The sequence below is a fragment of the Cavia porcellus genome, unplaced genomic scaffold (genome assembly GCF_034190915.1).
Source record: "Cavia porcellus strain 051 isolate PalLab524CR breed Dunkin Hartley unplaced genomic scaffold, mCavPor4.1 scaffold_6, whole genome shotgun sequence".
NCBI classification, from domain to species: Eukaryota; Metazoa; Chordata; class Mammalia; order Rodentia; family Caviidae; genus Cavia; species Cavia porcellus.
Genome location: NW_026947489.1, coordinates 2,163,428 through 2,181,291, shown reverse-complemented (window position 1 = coordinate 2,181,291; position 17,864 = coordinate 2,163,428). Strand labels below are relative to the sequence as shown.

At 44.6% G+C, this 17,864-nt stretch overlaps 1 protein-coding gene across 4 annotated transcripts in view; it reads right to left on the bottom strand.

Moving 5' to 3' along the window:
* Positions 1-17,864, bottom strand: part of Herc2 (HECT and RLD domain containing E3 ubiquitin protein ligase 2) — a 177,980-nt gene that overhangs the window by 35,010 nt on the left and 125,106 nt on the right. For 3 of the 4 annotated variants that reach the window (XM_063249811.1, XM_063249812.1, XM_063249814.1), the window contains 10 exons: positions 16,930-17,116; positions 16,244-16,384; positions 10,449-10,640; positions 8,184-8,337; positions 4,475-4,582; positions 2,506-2,637; positions 1,983-2,141; positions 1,779-1,897; positions 992-1,117; positions 245-400 (listed from right to left, as the gene is read on the bottom strand). In XM_063249811.1, coding sequence (XP_063105881.1) covers positions 245-400; positions 992-1,117; positions 1,779-1,897; positions 1,983-2,141; positions 2,506-2,637; positions 4,475-4,582; positions 8,184-8,337; positions 10,449-10,640; positions 16,244-16,384; positions 16,930-17,116 — 1,474 coding nt within the window. The remainder of the gene's footprint in view (positions 1-244; positions 401-991; positions 1,118-1,778; positions 1,898-1,982; positions 2,142-2,505; positions 2,638-4,474; positions 4,583-8,183; positions 8,338-10,448; positions 10,641-16,243; positions 16,385-16,929; positions 17,117-17,864) is intronic. The other variant, XM_063249813.1, reaches the window with a different exon arrangement.

Below are 17,864 nucleotides of genomic sequence, written 5' to 3'. Positions count from 1 at the left end.
AGTCTTAGATATTAAAAACTGATGTTATCATTATATCATTAGTTTACTAAAAACAAACTTTAATTGAAATTCATAGTGTTAGTTCACTTATTTTCACTTAATGTGGTTTTTTTTTCTTTATGGTATTTCTTAGCAAAACAAAGTACTTTATATCTCATAATTTTGGAATCTTTTTGTACTATATCTCAATTTTAAAAATCTTTCTGTACTACAAAAGTAATTCCAAAATAACATACAATAATACCTCATCAAGAAACAAACGGGGCAAAGGTGTCCTCTTGTCCAGGGCCACAGCCACACGGGAGGCCATGCAGTACCGTCGGAACCAAGCCCACTTGTGCGTCTCAGCACAGCAAGGAAGAGTATCAAGTTCCAAGTCACAAGCAAGAGCTACGAGTACCTGCAGCCACCAAACATTGAAAAGAACAGTGTCTCTGGGAAACGCACTAATACTCTGCTTTGCCACTGCCACAATCCCAGGGTTTATGGGGATGCTTGTTCAGAAGCTCCTCCTACTGCATCAGTAACGTGATTGTCCTAGCAGTTCCTAGATTCGCACTGTAAGCACAGGACCTCAGATCCAACAACCGCTGCAATACTGTACTTGTTGTCTAAGTCAATCAGCAACAGGACTTATGCATTTCAAGGCATGCTAATACTTAGATAATGGCTTAGACTATAAAGTCTTAGATCACAAAACCATTTACTGAATTTTTGGTTTTTTGTCTTTTTGAGGTAGCGTCTCACTATACAGTGCAGGCTGTCCTTGAGCTCACTTCGCAGCCCAGGCTGGTCTTGAACTTGCAATGATCTCCTGCCTCAGCCTCCCAAGTGCTGGGATTACAGGTGTCCACCAGCAGGCCCAGCTTATTGAGCCTTTTTAAATATTCAATTCCAGCGATATCCAACATCTGCCTTCAAAGAGGTCTAGAACCCAGCACCATGAACAGTCCTCAATGGCTCTCCCAGCACCGTAAAAATCAAGCATTACCTTAAAGAACGGGCTGTGGAGCAGCTGCTTGCCACCCCTCACAACAGGATCTTCATACTCAAACTGCCTCTGCAAAGCTTCTGGAAGCCCCTTCACCAGCGCAGCAAGGGCACTGCCTGTAAAACTCTTCAACACAGTGAGACAAAATGCTATTGCAGAATCCAAAATGCAGGTGCGTTTCCCGGTCTGTTTTCTTCTCATGAGCTAAAGTGTCATTATTTTAGTACTGTTCCCCCTTAAAAGATGCTTACTGGGGGGAGGAGAAGGGCATGAAAACAGAATTAAAACACGTTAGGTACACACACCAACTCCCCATGAGTAACGCAATCCTTACGTACAGCAAACGTGTACTAATAAAAAATAAAAACAAAAAAAAAAAGCTTATTGAAATTCTCAAGTAGATGTCTGTCTCAGTGCCTGACCTTGATTTCAGCAAAGCCACTCTCAGGAAACCACCCCCGCTGGGAGCAGTTCCTGTTGGTCCCAATGGATGAAGGCACAAGGAACTACCTTAGACCACACACTGCACGGGGTGTGGCCAATCAGATAGTCACAAAGTCCAACAAACGCCATCCCACATTCAGACCTATTAACACACTCATTTTTTTAAAAAACCAATGTCAGTATGAACTCAATATACACAGCAATTTAGGAAAAAGACTGGATGTGACAAAGCCCCCTATGCCCACGGGAAATTTCCCAACTCTACTCACTGATTTATTGGCTTACGTGATAATGGAACATTTTAATGTCCAATATCTAGAAACTGTACTACAGTGCTCCTTACCAAAGTTCTTGTCTCCCCATCATTTTCTCCAAGCAGCCTGTTTATATTAATCGACTGCCCAAATTCCGTTGTGAGCAACTTCCTCAGTCTTTGAAGGGCCCACATTCTGTGACTGGCAGCTGCAAAGAGCAGACCAGAAATATCAGAAGCTTGACTGCTGCCTTCTAGCCAGTAAGACAGACCTGACGATGAAGGCATCCCTACCTAGGGCACTCAGCTGTGCACAGGCTGCCAGAGAGGCCGCAAGGCGAGGGACGATGCTTCTGTTGGAGGTAAGATTGAGTCGGAAGTCCAGAAGACATGTCACCAAGTCCATCGATGGGCAGGAGAGGACGCAGCGATCAGACAAGAGGTCCTTGGGGCCTGTGAACGAGCGCCATCAATGTGGCTGCATGTGACTCTGGAAGGAGGTAACTACCAGTCAAAGTGACTAGGTCACCTGAAACACATCAGTAAAAGGTGTGCCCACAGGACCCTTTACATCGACATTGCAGCTATAAACCAACAGCTTTCAGAAATGCCACCACCACAAACTTTCCCCCAACAGTGCTAAGACCCAGAAGAGACGTGGACAGCTGATACGGCTCTCTGTGGTGTGATCCTTGCCTCGACAGAGCCTTTGGCAAGGTGTTCTCCAAGCACATTAGGTGTAGGCAGATGGGAAGTTACAATGCTGCGTGGGGACGCTCCAGCCTCCCACACGGTCTCAGCTACCGTCCTCCCTTACCTGCAGCAGGCATGATGGGATAGACTGTGAAGCGCCAGCCCCAGCCATTCACAGACCCATCACTGATGAATTTCCACTTGAGCTCATCCCCGGGAATCCGAAGCTCACTGGACCAGTCGGACCACTCTCTGCCTGGTGGAGACAAGCATTCCCAGGGGTAGGTTCACTCCGTCATCCAATTCATACAGACCTCTCAAATACAAGGCGATGGCCAGGTGTCGTGGTGCACACCTATAATGCCAATACTCAGGGGCCAAGGCAAGAGGACTGCTCCAAGTATACGGCCAGTCTGGGCTACAAACTACATTCAAGGCCAGCCTGAACTGCACAGCAAAATTCTGTCTCAAAAAGACAAAATTTTTTTTAAAAATTTAATTTAAAAAAGAAATTAAGTACAAAGCAAAACTGTCTGAGGATGACTGGTCAGAAAATCAGTGGTCTCTTCCAAGCAAGGGCAGCTCTCCTCAGGTTCGCAGGGACACCAACCTGGAGAGTGGTGTTCTGCTCAATAGCATTTTAACGTGCTCCTCCCCTCCACAGATGCTTATTCTGCCCCAGAATTAACACCAGTGAACCGCAAGGTGGGCAGGCACAGCTCTGCTTGACAGAGCCATCACCACAAGGGGAGATGATCACATACACACAACCCAGGATGCAGCAGATTCCTGGTCAAGACCATGGGCGTGCTTCCCCAGGGAAGGTCTCACATGATGGCAGGTAGTCAGGCAATGCGAGAAGGAGCCCCACGGCTCCAAAGCATCCATGTGTACCATCCAGCACAGACAGGGAGAGGCCACCCTCAACGGAGGAGCGGACCAGACTGCCCAAAGCAGAGGCCAGGAGTGCCTCAGAGGAGAGCTGTGTAGGACAGCTTCCCAGAGGTAGAGAGGCCCTGGCCAACTGTGTGCTGCAGAATGCTCTGAAGAACCCTGAGAACAGTCTTTGTGCTGTAGACAGAGAGATCTGTCACATTTGACAACTGAGAACTATGCCAAGAGACCCCTGTCAAGGTGTCAGGAAAACCAATGTCTATGTGACAGTGTCACAGCATGCAAAGCTTTCAATCAGATGTGTCAGTAATGGCTCATGCACAAAGTTCTCTTGGGACATAGCCACACCCACTGGCAGACACACAGTCTGTGTGAGCAGCAACAGTTAAGACCATACACGGCCCACAGGGTCTCCCATGTTTACCCCCCGGCCTTTCCCTCACAGGGCAAAGTCTGCCACCCCTTCTCCAGCTGAAGAATAAAGAGGTCCAAAAAGCCATACACACACATGACCTGCACTGACGACTCTGAATGCCCAGACCTGCAGCATCTCATAGTCCTACAGATGGGTCCTCAACGCCAGCTGACCACAAGGAGCAACAGCAAGCAGAGACAGCACACGGCACACAATGCCTCAACTGTTCCAGCACTCCCCACCCCCAGGGAGAGCCAAGTTCTCAAGGCAACCAATAAAAACCAAATGCCTTTAAAAGCTCTCTAAAGCCAAAAAACGAAAACCGAGTTCAAGGCCACCCTGGGCTACAAAGTGAGTTGAAGGCTGAATTGAACTACATAGTGAGACCCTGTCTCAAAAAAACCAAAAATAACAAGTAAAATGAAATGTAGTACTATACAAACTAGCTAGCTGCGTGACAAGTCAGCCACCAGCCGCAGCACTTGCCACGTCCACGGCCCTTTCTCCAACTGTCTGGATGAGGAAGACTGTGCACCAAGGCCTGATTTCATGCCAGTCACTCAGGAGCTCTGTCCGTCAGGGGGGTGGGGCACATACAACATGGGAGGACTGTGTTTATAAAACTACTAGGGAAAGAAAGATGAAACCATATTTATAGCTGAAGGGCTTACTGTGCCCTCCTCAAAGTTCCCATAGGCTGAAGCAGCAGTAGGCTGTCCTGAAAATGTTGCCAGCTTCCTCTCTGGAGGGCAAGGCTGCGCCCTGTCCAAGCACTCTTCCTCACCTGACCGCACAGACACGATCCTGTTGACACCGTCCATGACTGTGAGAGGGTCATGGCGTCTCTCTGTAGAGCACTGGCGGTCAAACTCCACCCTGAGGCCTTCTGCACCTGGAGGACAAGCGAGCAGAAACAGTGACCACTCCCAGGCAGCAAACAAAGCCACAGTGAGCCAAGCAAACCACAGCAACATTTAAAAGCTAATGAAGCTGGGTGTGCTGATACACACCTGTTATGCCAGCACTTGGGAAGCTAACGCAGGAGGATCAGTGCAAGTTTGAGGCCAGGATGGGCTATGTGGTGAAGGCCAGCCTGGACTACACAGTGAGGCCCTGTCTCAAAAATAAATAAAATAAAAAGCTAATGAAAAACTGGCTTTAAATCAAGACTTGAAAATGCACCTTCCTCCGCCCTACACAAGGCTGTGCCTATAGATGAAAAGGTCAAATGCACTTCTCTTGGCCAACTTTGTGCACTGCCACTTTAGGCAAAGGATCACACCGCAACCCCAAATGTCAGACCAGGCCGTACAGTAAATCATGAGACCTGAGGATGAGTGTTACTGTTGGGGTCTTAACACCTTCCTGAAAACCATGTGTTAACCACGTGGTTTGCAGAGAAGCACGGTCTTTATAAGAGGCAGTCTTATGGGAGGGAGGGCCTCCCTCCAGTCACTGGGGACATGCTCCAAAGGGAACACGGGACTCTGCCCCTCAGCATCTCGGCTTTCTGGACATGAGGTAAGCAGCTTGTTCTGTAACTTGCTCTGCCAAGGGCTGAAACAAAGGGATCAACTGACCATGGGCTAGAACCTCTACAACTGTGAGCCAAAATAAACTTTTCTCAGTGTTAATTATCTAAGGCGTTTTGTTATAGTGGTAGAAAGCTAGGACTAGCACAGCAGGTTAAGGGAACTCGTGCTGGAAACTGTAGGGAACATGGAGACCAGTGCTCCCAGCAGAGGTAAACTATGGGCCTGGGCCCTCACCCTTTCGATGCTCCTGGTAGTGTCAGAATTGAATTATGGACACCAGCTGGTGTCCCAGACAACTAGTGAACTGCTTGGTGTGAAGGGCCACATTATCTTGGGGAGTAAGTGTCTCCTTTAGGCTGTAACAGTTGTAACACTAACAGAGTAAGAATCAGATTAAGTCCAGCAAGTGGTCTGACATGGAGCAAGGTGTTAGATCCTATTTTAAAGTTATGAGAATGTACTGGGGGCTTCACACAAAAGACCAACAAGCTCTGACTGGTTTAAGAGACTGTCTCTAAGTACCAGGGTCACAAAGAAAATAGATGACGATCACATAATGCTAGCTAGTATAATAACCAGGTGAGTCAAGGCTGAGCTGGCCCAGGTGGCCTGGAGTTGGTGAGAAATGGCTGCATTTGCAGTGTATTTTAAAAGTAGATAAGACAGGATTTGTTAGCAAACTAGATAGGAAGAAAAGTAGAAAAGAGGTAGAAAGTCACATAATTTTTCTCTTAAGGCAATTGCTGGGTGGAAATAACTTAAAGAATAATAGTTCATGGTTTAAAAAAAAGTGCTTTTCTCATCTCATTCTAAAAGTTCAAGAAAGTAAACTACACATAAAAATGATCAAGGTAAAAATAGTAAGTGACTAATTTACAAAAAAGAGGAGGACACTGTGAAGGGCTGTGTACATGCATGTGCATATATATACATGGGTCGGAGACGTAGGGAGTGGGAGGGAGGGAAGGGAGGGGACTTAAAAAAGAATCGAGAAATGTCATGTACATGTACCAACTCACCATGATAAATATAATTATGATGGACTACAAATATACCAATAAAATTTTCTCTGATAAAAAAAGATAAAGATATTAAAACCAACACAAAGGTACAGTTAGAAAAGTACAATAAGGTACACCAAGAATCCTACAGACAACGAAAGCAGGCCAAAAAGGTACACAAAACCCTCCAAAATCTGTCATCTCAAGTGAAAAGAACAGAAAATGATATAAGACAGCAAAGAACAACATAAATCTAAGAAAACCAAAAAAATTAAATGAAACTCAGCAAAGAGGGTTACAAAAAAAAATGAAAATGAAGACAAACTAGAAATATCCTATAAGCACAAGAGATAATTAAGACAGAAAGTGAGAAGGAAGAAATCTTCTCAAGCCAGAAAGATAAAAAGCAGCTGAGGGAGGAAGTACCCAATATTAAATCTAAAAGGCATCCAACACATGAAAAATTACTAAGTGTCTTTGGAAAAGAGATCTATGTTAAGTGTACAGAATACTAGAAGCTGTAATTGAAGAAAATGTCCTGAAAGAAAAACATTTGGCATCTGCCATACTACACTGCACAGAGGCTCGCAAGAGGCCACCAGAACATGTGCAGAACCAAACTGAAGAGGGTGCCACTGTCTGGAGACGGGATAACATAGGCTTCAATGAGGAGAAAGTCACAACGATCACAATCTATCACACACGCTGGAATTCATGACTTCACAACGGTATAAAGTAAAACAAGCTGGGCATGGTGGCACACATCTGAACCCCCAGCACTCTGGGAGGCTGAGGCAGAGGACTGCAAGCCTGGGCCCATCCTGGGCAACTTAATCACTTAGCAAGAACCCGTCTCACACTAAAAAAAAGCCAGTCGTGGTAACTTCCACCTACAATCCCAGCCCTGGGTAGGGTGAGGCAGGAGGATCATCATGAATCTGAGGTCACCCTGGGCTATACAGTGAGTTCAAGGCCAACCTGAACTATATAGCAAGACACTGTCTCATAAAACAAATAAACAAAAATTGTTAAATTTTAAAAGGGCTGGGAATGTGGCTCAGTGTGAAGGTGCTAGGTTTAGTTCCCAGCACTGTAAAACTGTAAAATAAATACATTTGAAAAAAACAAAAAGCAGGCAAACAACTAACAGCTCACCTTGGGAGACAAGTAATAGAGAAGTGATTCATTCCCTTAAAAACTACAGGGGGTCGGGGGACGACATGGTGGGCACCAAGCTTTGTACTCATTTCCTCAGACACGCAGCCACTGCTCCAGGAAGCCCGCTAAAGGACGAAGGGGAACGTCCCTCGCTAAAGTATTAGTGCTGATAAGAAAGAAATGGTTCACTTAGAACAGTGCTACTTCCCAACCCCAGTGTACCAGTGGTCTCAGGACAGAGCACCAGCTGCTGCTGACACCCCCAAGAAAGGGCACAGACACTTGGTGCTTCCCAAGGCCGCCCACAATCAGCAGAGGGTGGAACACCGGCCTCTGAACCAGGCAGGCCATGCAGACCCAGCTAAGAAGGCTGCTAGGTTGGAGAAGGGGGACAGGGGGAGCGGGGAGAGGGACAGGTGGGAGTGGAAGGAGGAGGGGGAGAAGAGAGACCAAAAAGAAGAAAAGAAAACAGGGGGGGCGGGACTGGGAGGCAGAGAGGGGGAGAGGAGGTGGCAAGGGGAGAGAAGGGGGGAGAGAAGGGAGGGAGAGGGGAAGAAGAGGAGAACGAGGCACACTTGGATAACAGCAGCTGCCCTGAAGCGCGCCTCAGTGGTGGTCCATCACCACTCCGCAGCTTACTTATTGTGTTTTGTTTTGGAAAAGGAGTATTTTAGAAAGGGAGGGAAGATAGGCTAAAAGACTTCTACTGCGTACTTCCTGTAAAGCAGAAAGAACTGCAGAGTGGGACCAAACCCCAGGAGTGAAGTCTGCAGCCCCTCCCAAGGCCTGGCTCAAGTACCTGGTATCTTCACCGTGCCACTGGTGGAAGTGTCGTCCGTGTAGGGGTGGCTACTCTCCACCACCACGGGCTGTGAGGAAAGACGGCCGCTCTGCGAGTCTGTGGCTACATCCTCCAGCTCAGTGACACACAGTTCCAACAACATATCTGCCACCTGGAGAGGAAGGACAGAATGACTGGCTCTGCCCTGGTCACCTGGACGACATCCTTTTCATCCTGACCTGGGTTCTTTCCCAGGCTCACAGTGGCAGAGTGGAGGACTTAGAGTTTGAGACTTAATTTTGTCACCCATAGCATCGAGACAATGCAGAGCTGACACAAGGCTCCGAGATGATCTGTGTACAGGCGGCTGGAAGATGCCTCACCTATGACACAGCTCGGGTCAACCGGAAAAGACACCAGTGATGGCAAGTCTCTTTCTATACCTAAGTTTACTTTCAAGTGAGGAAAACCTGCCTCAAGAACATCAAGGAAGGAGGAGAAAGCTGGTAAAAATGACCAAGAGCCTAGCAGGGATCAGCAGCCGGAAAGTAGGGGCAGGATCCAGGAACAGCTGAGGCACAGGGCCCACCGTGGCGGGCAGAGCAGCCCAAAGGGCCGAACAAACGAGCCCGGCCCGGGGAGTTTCTCCCACCCAGGACACCAAGGGGGAGCGCCTTCCTCCAGTGTCCTCGCTGAGTGCTAAAATCCCATGGGGCTCATACCCCTGAAGCAGCTAACACTGCTAAATTACGTAGCTATTCTTTTAAAAAAACAAACAAGAATGCATCATCATCATCATCATCATCATCATCACCAATTAATCCCAAAAGTCTCAACTCAAAAAGCAAAGCCTCTCCCCTCTCTACTGCCCATTCTACACTTTTCAGGATAAACTACCTTTTCAGTCTGTTTTTCCTCATTTTAGTAACAGCCTTTTCGATCAGTTACAGCCACAGCTACCATCACTGTCATACAGGGCTATAGGCAAGAAGGGAACTCTCAACTTTTCAACTCTTTCTGAGTACCAGCGTCAGAATAAGCCCCTAAAATGTTCACTGCGTTTTTAGGACCATTCAACAATGGTGAGGCACAGGACCGCTCGGGATAGTGATGCGAGGCCCAGACCAACACGGGGAAAGTGCCTGCACCACAGACACCACCGCCGGGGCTGGCACGTGCAGTCCGGAAAGGCTGCACCCAGCTGCTGATGAACCCGAATTCTCAGGGAAGCCACGGATTCCAGGGCTGATCCATCCTACTGCTAAGACACACTGCTGGGTGACTCTGACTGGAACCTGGACTGCCAGTCAACAGCCATCAGCCTTACACATCTACACAGATTCAAATTAATTAAATGAAAACTTTAATTCCTCAGCATACTAGCCACATTCTGAGGGCTCAGCAGCACCACAGGCCTGGTGTCCACAGTACATTTCCACAGTAACAGAAACTTCTACTGAACACTATGCTACCAAACACAAAATAACAGGAAATAGCTCAACCACTGTGACATTAGACCAAAGAGTTATTTCAGTGGAGAGTCTGTAAACAAAACCAAACATATACAGGTATTCAGAGTAAAAGTAGTTTTCAGTTCACTGGTGAAAAGATGAGTTATTACATAAATAACATTATGGCAACTAGCTTACCATTAATGAAAAAATAAATTATTATCAATACCTTATTGGTTACATCAAGATAGTTCCCAAATGGCTAAAACATGTAAACAAAATAAATGACATCATAAATGTGATTAGAGAACTTGGGAAAATTTCCTTAAAGCAAAGTAACTAAGCATCTTTTCAGCATAATATAAAACCTAGAGGTAATAAATGGGGCGGGGGGGGGGGGGGGACCAACCTAAAAAATCCAGCAGATATGACTACACAAAGTTGGAATTCCTACCTGGCAAAAAAATATCAAAATAATCTCAAAGGACAAACCTGGGTAAAACTGCAAAGCATACGATAGAAAAGGGACTTACTTCAGGAACTTCACTAATCAGTAAAATGAGTAAAAGATGTGTTAATTTTTGTTGTTGTTGTTCTGTTCTTTCCTTTTTTGCAGTGCTATGGCTCCAACCCAGGGCCGCAAGCATACCAGGCAAGAACTTTACTATCAAGCTCACTTCTAGTCCAGACCATTTTGTTCTAAAGGAATGCTTTAGTACAACTCCAGCATAAAATCATGCATGAAGAGTGGTGTGCACCTTGCAGAGGAGACCCCCCACCACGGAGCAAGGAGATGGAGGAGGTGGCCCGGGCCAGGCTTCCCACCGCTCACCTGTGGGTAGGCAGTGCCCATGCCAGACAGCACAGCCGAAAGCACCTCCCTGCCCCTATCCCCAGCCCGGCTGCACACGGACAACTTGAGCAGATCCACGACCACACGGGTGTCATCCACGATCAGCAGACTGGTGAACTCATCCAAGGACTGTGGTTCCGGACCTGATGCTTTATTTTGGCTTTCAACATCCTATATTAATGATATGCAATAATGAAAATGAGGAATAAGCTGTTGACTTACCCCTGAACTCAGAGAATACATAACCACCAGTGACAAAGGAGTATGAAAAACAGGTCAATTAAGCAATGTCAGGCCTTTAATATCTGCTCCAGGTGAAGTACAGTGACACCTCAGTTGTCAAATGATTCCAAGCCTGAATTTTCTACTACCTGAACAGTGAAATGTGAAAAAAAATAGCAGGATATATTATAGTAACCCACTTTGACTTTCTATTATCTCGATTTGAAGCCATGTATTACTCTCACCATCTTGTTTTTGACTGATGTTCCCCTATTCTGTTTTGCTGGATAGTATCAGGTTCGAAAGTTTAGGCATCAGCTGTGAAGATAATGAGATTCATGATAACGCCCATTCTCGTTGACTTTTATCTACTTTTGAAGACCTACAATGTCTCCAATGTTTTGGCTTTGTCAGTTTTGTTCTTTACTGTTTTGTTCAATTGTATTATAACTAATGATATAGGCAATTCTATTAGAGATAGCGGGAGGCATTATGGTAACCATTGTTGACCACCTTGTATTATGTTTTTACATTATCTATTATGTCCACCCTTTCGACTTGACCGATTCTGTTCTGTTATGTCACATTTGGTTTTACTCTCTTCCAAAAAAGCAATAAGAACCGTGGAAGCAATGAAACCCAAAATGTGTAAAAGTCATTGTACAAAAGAGAGGAAAAGAAAGTGCTCTAAACTATATAACTGCATGTATATTTAAGTGTATAAGATAGAAAATGATATCACAGAGTTTTACTGGATCATTGAACAGAACTGTTTGCAGTATCATTGTTGGAATGTCCACTCTACAAGCTTTAATTTTGTGACTTGAACAATTATTTCTAAGATGGCAATATGTAATCCATTAACTAGTGATTTCCTACTGTTCATTTTTTTTTCTGTAAATCTGTATAACTTGTACCCTTTCACTGTTTTTTTTTTTCTTTTCTCCTTAAATAAAATTTAAAAAAAAAAATCCGCTCTGTATTTGCAATGTTGCTCATTAATCAAACCAAAAATCTTACACCAAAGCCTGGCGTGGTAGTACGTGCCTGTAATCCCAGCATTTGGGAGGCTGAAGAAGGAAAGATCGCTGAGAGTTCGCGGCCAGGCTGGGCTACAAAGTGAACTCAAGACCAGCCTGAACTGCCCAGCAAGATCCTATCTCAAATAGACTAAAAAATACTGCCTGAGAATAAATCACAAGTCACATGTGGCTACAGACACAAAGAAGTGACACTTCAGTATCAGAACTGTTCTGGCTCAGACAACAAAGAGTGTGTGTGTTAGTGCATTAAAGCATTCATCATTCTGTTTTTGTGTGTGTGTTCTTTGCTTGTATAAAATTGTGTAACCATGGCTCCAAAGAGTTAGTGATACCAGCAGTAGAGCTAAGAGGAAAATTAGAAGAACCACAGAAGAGTTAAAGAAACAAAATCACTGTGAAATTTGTTAAAGCCCTGGAAAATGAATTTATAAATGTAACTCTGGGACCTCAGTGCCAATTATTACTTTTATGTTATTTCTTCTGTGACAAATGCATTCAGTTCTCAAACTTTTCAGTGTTCAAACACACATTTGGGGGGCTGGGGATTTAGCTCGGCGGCATAAGCGCCTGCCTTGGAAGCAGGCAGTCGTGAGTTCAATCCCCGGTACCGATAAAAAGGAAAAAGACAAAAAAAAAAAAAAAAAAAAAAACAAAAACACAGATTTGGAAGGAACTATTAGTATCAGTGTACTATGCTTTCTAGATCAATTAACTGTTTCACAAGTTACCAATAGCGTGTCAAAGACAAATGCCTTTAAACTATAAAGAAGTAACAGTTTACTATTCTAACCAAATATATCATAAACATTACATGAAATGTAACCCTTTCCCATTAGATATGCTTGAGAATTTTCTATCTACTAAATTTGATGGTGTAACTTTACATACTTTGTCTAGATTCTCTCCATAATTCTTTCCAGAATATTACTTAAAGTGACTCATTTGGAAATAACATATTATCCTTAATCCCTTGCTCCTCGAGTTCTGTCAAAAAGGTAATACATAAAATAAGTCTTTCTTTTTTTACTATTTTACTTCCCATTCTGACTGCATCAGCTAAAATACACCATTTTGGGGGGGGGGGGGAGGTGTCTTTTTGAGACAGGGTCTCACTATGCATTTCAGGCTGGCCTTGAGCTCACTTTGTAGCACAGGCTGATCTCAAACTTACAACAAAAGATCCTCATGCCTCAGGCTCCCAAGTGCTGGGATGACAGGCATGTGCCACCATGTCCAGCTCATACTTCTGACAATTCATCTTTTATTCTTTAGAGGAGAGGAGAGGAGCCCACTTAGTTACTGCATGCCCAGCCCTAGGTCCCACACTATGCAGCACCTCACTGAGAGTAACCATCCCTGCCTGGCTTCTTCAACACACAACAGTCTCCTGGACGCCTCAGGACTGGAGCCATGAGAAGCGGAAAGGTGAGCCAGCCTTCAGAGCCAGGAAGCCCACAGTTTCTGGCTTTGGGGTGGGAACCGCTGCGACACTGCAGAACAGGGATGGCCACCAACCTTTTCCATTTCCCAGGCAGAGACAGGTTCACCAGAGAAAGAATAAGAGCCAGAAGTGCCTCTTCTGCTTCCCAGATCTCAGCAAATCCAGTTTAACTCATTCCAGAAACAAAACTGAACAAGGAAAGCACAGCCCCACACAGGAATCCTAACGAGAATGTGACCCATCTGCTATCCCTCAGAACCAATCTCTCTGAGCTGGGACAAGTTCTCCCTTTGAAGAGCAGACCTCTGACTGGAGATCCATGGAGCTAGCTGGCAAGTGAAACCCATGAGAAGCAGCAATGCTCTAGAGAATGACCCACTGAAGAACGCAAAGGCATCGGTGAGATGTGTCAATTACATACAGTATATTCAGTGCTGAGATGAATGCGCTACTTGATCTTTTTTATGGTGATATTTAAAAAAAAAAAAAAAAAACACCAAGGAAACAGACTAGAGAGACTGGTGCCCTCTGAACATGGATTATAGCCCAATACTACCACAAAAGTTACTCTGCCACAACTGATGAATGAAACCAAAATGGAAATGATAAGAACTTAGGATATAACTTAGATACCTGTATCTTCTCTCACAAATGTGTAAGAAAGAAATCTTATCATCCTTCTACTTAAAAGCATAAATTCTAATTCTTCATAATAATTTCTGCATTAAATCCTCATTCCAGGAGATGTCCAGAAATCAGAAATTGATTCCAGAGACATACATTTATAGTGGTTTTCTTATTACTACCCATGATTATGAATAATTTCCACAGGACGTATTTTCTACCATCAGTACCAGTGCAATAAATCAGGGCTCCAAAAACAGTAAAAAGTAAAGCATGTTTGTCCTCAACAGGCAACAGACCGGCAAGGGGAAAAGTGAGAGAATGTGAAAGGGGCCTGCTGTGGAGCTGCGAAGGGGTGGCAAGCCAAGGGAGGAACGTGTCAGGGTCTCAGTGGAAGGAACAGGGGTGGGCGAGCTGCAGGTCGGGGGGGGTGAAAAGGTAGTCCCCAGAAAGGGCAGGCTGGCTCTGAGTAATGGCCTCTATACCAGAGAGAAGGGTGCCTATGGGGTAGGTAGCAGCCAAGATGGCAGACTGGGACTGAATTGTAACTCAACAGTTTGTAACTGACAGAAGCCTAATTTTCCAACTTGCGAGAAGAGAGTTGTAAATACAGAAATGGTGAAAACTACAGTGAACACTAGTTGGTTTAGAATCAACCATGCTGATGTAAAGTGGTGATGGTCAACACACACACACACACACACACACACACTCCCTAGTTCTAGCACCCAACAGCAAAGAGTACATGAAGATCCTAAATCTCAGCTTCTAAATACCACTTGCCAATATCAACAACAACAACAACAACAACAAAGCCAAAACTTTTTTTTTTTTTTTTGGAGAGCATCTGATTCCTAAACTAGAGCATAAAACGTCTAGTTGACCCTGGAATTTTGTGCCAGAAACCAAGGAAATGCTCAGAGAGACAGAACACATTCCACCAGGTATTAAATAAGAATTAACACCAATCCTTCACTGAACACTACCCAACTCAATCCATGAATGTGGTATTATCCTAATACCCAAACCAAATCAGATAAAGACAACAAAGAAACTGCAGCTCAGCAGCCCTTATAAATTTAGATCCAAAACCCAAGCAAACAGCAATAAATGACATCCATGACATGTAAGAGGGTTACACACCCAGGAAAACAGAAGGGAGGTAAGAATAAACTGTGGTGTCAGACTGGAATTGCAAGTGCCGGTTTAAACTCTTCATGGTTTTATTACATAGGCAAGATACAGAAAGAAAGAAACGTTCACAGAAGTGTACATCCATCTGCTGAGAGGAGCCAACCAAAGATGTCAGGCAACAATCAATTACCAAGTGACTGTCTTTGTTTCCAAATTCTACAAACCACTAAATGGAACTAGGTTTCCTTGGGGAAATCGCTGATTCCAGAGCAGGGCAGGGAAGATTAGAATACACTGTTATGCCAGCAAATGAGTCAATGCTCTAAGAATTCTGAGGAAGTCTCAGAAAGTCTAAGGAACTAGCCCACAGTGGGTGTAATGGCAACTGTGAGATAATATGGGTGTCAAGTGATGAGAGAAACAAATTTCACCAGTTGAATAAGTAGGAATTCATGAATGTACATCAATATAGTATGTAAGTAGGTGGACGATACATAGTCAAGACACAGTCTCCCTTACAGACAAATGCCAACAATTAAACTCCCTAAGAAATGACTATTACTGAAAAATGACTGGATTAGGCAAATCATAATTAGATTCTAAATACTGATGAGTGAAAAGTATGAGGAGGAACAGGACGTTTACATGGTCTCATAGTATCTCCTCATAAACACAGTAAGTCCCCAACTTACGAACATTTGAGTTGTGAACTTTCATAGAGAGGAACAGATGTTGCGTTTGTTTTTTTCTGCTTTACACTGTGTATCTGAATCAAAGGTGTGTAAGACTCATTATGTCAGACTTGTGAATATTACCCTGGGATGGAACTCACTCCTCAGGCGGGGCTTACTGTACTTACATACATAAGTCCACATTAACTTCCAGGGAAGAAGCCAACACTCTACCAAGGATAAGAGTCACATAAGCGGAAATGCAGCAAAGGTACAGGGCAGAATTCTGCATCGTCTATGTAAAGGCTCTGTCCCCAAGACTCTTCATTATTAAAGGGTAATAAAACACACGGTCCTGTGTTGGATGCTAACCCATAAGGGGACTGCCGGGACCAAGAACACCATCCAAACAGGTATATAGATTAGAAGGGAATGTGGGATCCTTGTGATATCCTCATTCAATTACACAGGGGCTCGAGTCCAGCATTCCCTTGCATTGCTCAGAAACGTCAAAAACTAGAGAACCCAGCTTAACGGTCACTCGAGTATCCATGTCCTATGGGTAATGCAATTCCTATGACTTCTGTGTACATTTAAAATTACTTCACATTAAAAAGTTAAAGAGGAGCAGCTCCTGACCTCTTTGGTTTTAGTCATGGTTTCTGCAATGATGCTGGCAGCTCCAGGGTCATCTGTCACAGGGATGAAGGGCCGAGAGGAGGCCGAGGGGGCAGACGGTGTCACTGCAGAAGGAGTCACAGCATCCTCGGAGGACACGATCTAATGGAGAGTCACCAGGAGAGTGGAAAAGCTTAACAATAGGACACATTCCCCATAAAAGTTCAGGATGCTTTCATTTCATCTGGGGCTGTCTGAAATGCCCCAGATTTACAGAATACACAGTGCTTACACAACATGTCCACTGATACCCACAATGGACCTGAGGTAGCCTGACAGAATTCAAGCACAACTGTATTTCCAGGAAAACTACTAATATCATAGCCGCTCACTTGAATCAGATCAAATGAGCTTGTATCTCTTGGAATCGGGTCTTTCCCCAAAACAAGTTATAACATTTCTGACTTTTTAGACCTAAAAGGTTTCAAAATTGCATTGACTAGCTTTTAAAAGAATAAATCTATCTGTATTTCAATACTAGAAAAGCCCTTTTTACTAGTATATTTTTATAGTTCAAAAACAAAATCTAAGAAAGGGGTGCAAAACAGCCTAACTTAAGTGACAAAGTGATTGAGCTCTTCACAGATACAAAAAAGCTACTTTTCCCCCTCTGATTTAATACGTACTGCTTTAGGACTCACTCTTACCTCTCTCTTCTCTTGCCAGGGACTGGGACTCAGCCTGTCTTCGAGATCAATAGCCAGTATGCAGTCCTCTGCATTCATGGGACTGGTCACAGCAGAGGCGTCAGAAGGCGGTGCTGACGAGGAGAACGAGGGGCACTCCACAGGGGCAATCATGCCTGCCGGCATCAGGGCCCCAACCACTGCATCTCTGAGGGGACAGAAGCCAGGCACATAGTGAGCTGCCCTTTCACCACAGTAAGGCAGAAGGCATTAAGCTGGAATGAACACGCATGAAAGTACGTCCCCATTTCAATAGGATGTGTGGTAAAAAAGAGCTTCGCAAAAATACTGGGCATCACTGTCAGCTACCCACTGTCTAGAAGCTCAAGTGTTTACTCCAGATCTTTCTTACAGTCATGCACCACAAAAAGACACTTTGCTCAAAGACAGATTGCATATGACAGTGATCTCATAGGATTACATGCCCACTAACTTCATAGGCAGCTTATCTTGTGCAGCTACACAACTTAAGTTGTGCAACTATACCAACATGAACATAACATATATCCCAGAAGGTATCTCTATTTCTGAGCTGTATTTCAGTGATCATGGGAATAACAGGTGAGACTGCGTAACATATTAACCAAACCAGAATGAGCCTATGGCTCACCCTAAGGAACTCTTGTGGGCTGCTGTTGGAATTAAGTATCAGTTAACTCTGTGTTTACTAAAAGTCAGTCACATGCTAGGCAGCAAGGACTAAGTCCTTCTTGGTGACTGACCGGGGTTCTGTTCCAAAGCAGACGTCTGCATGTACATGCATCTGCCAGGTCTACACTCACAGCACTCTCACAGAGAGCAGCCCATAGGGCTGTGCACCAGTCTGGATCTGCGATGCCCGCCATGGCCACGTGCTTCAGGCTTAGTCCTCTGGGTGGCACTGCTGTGAAGGGTCC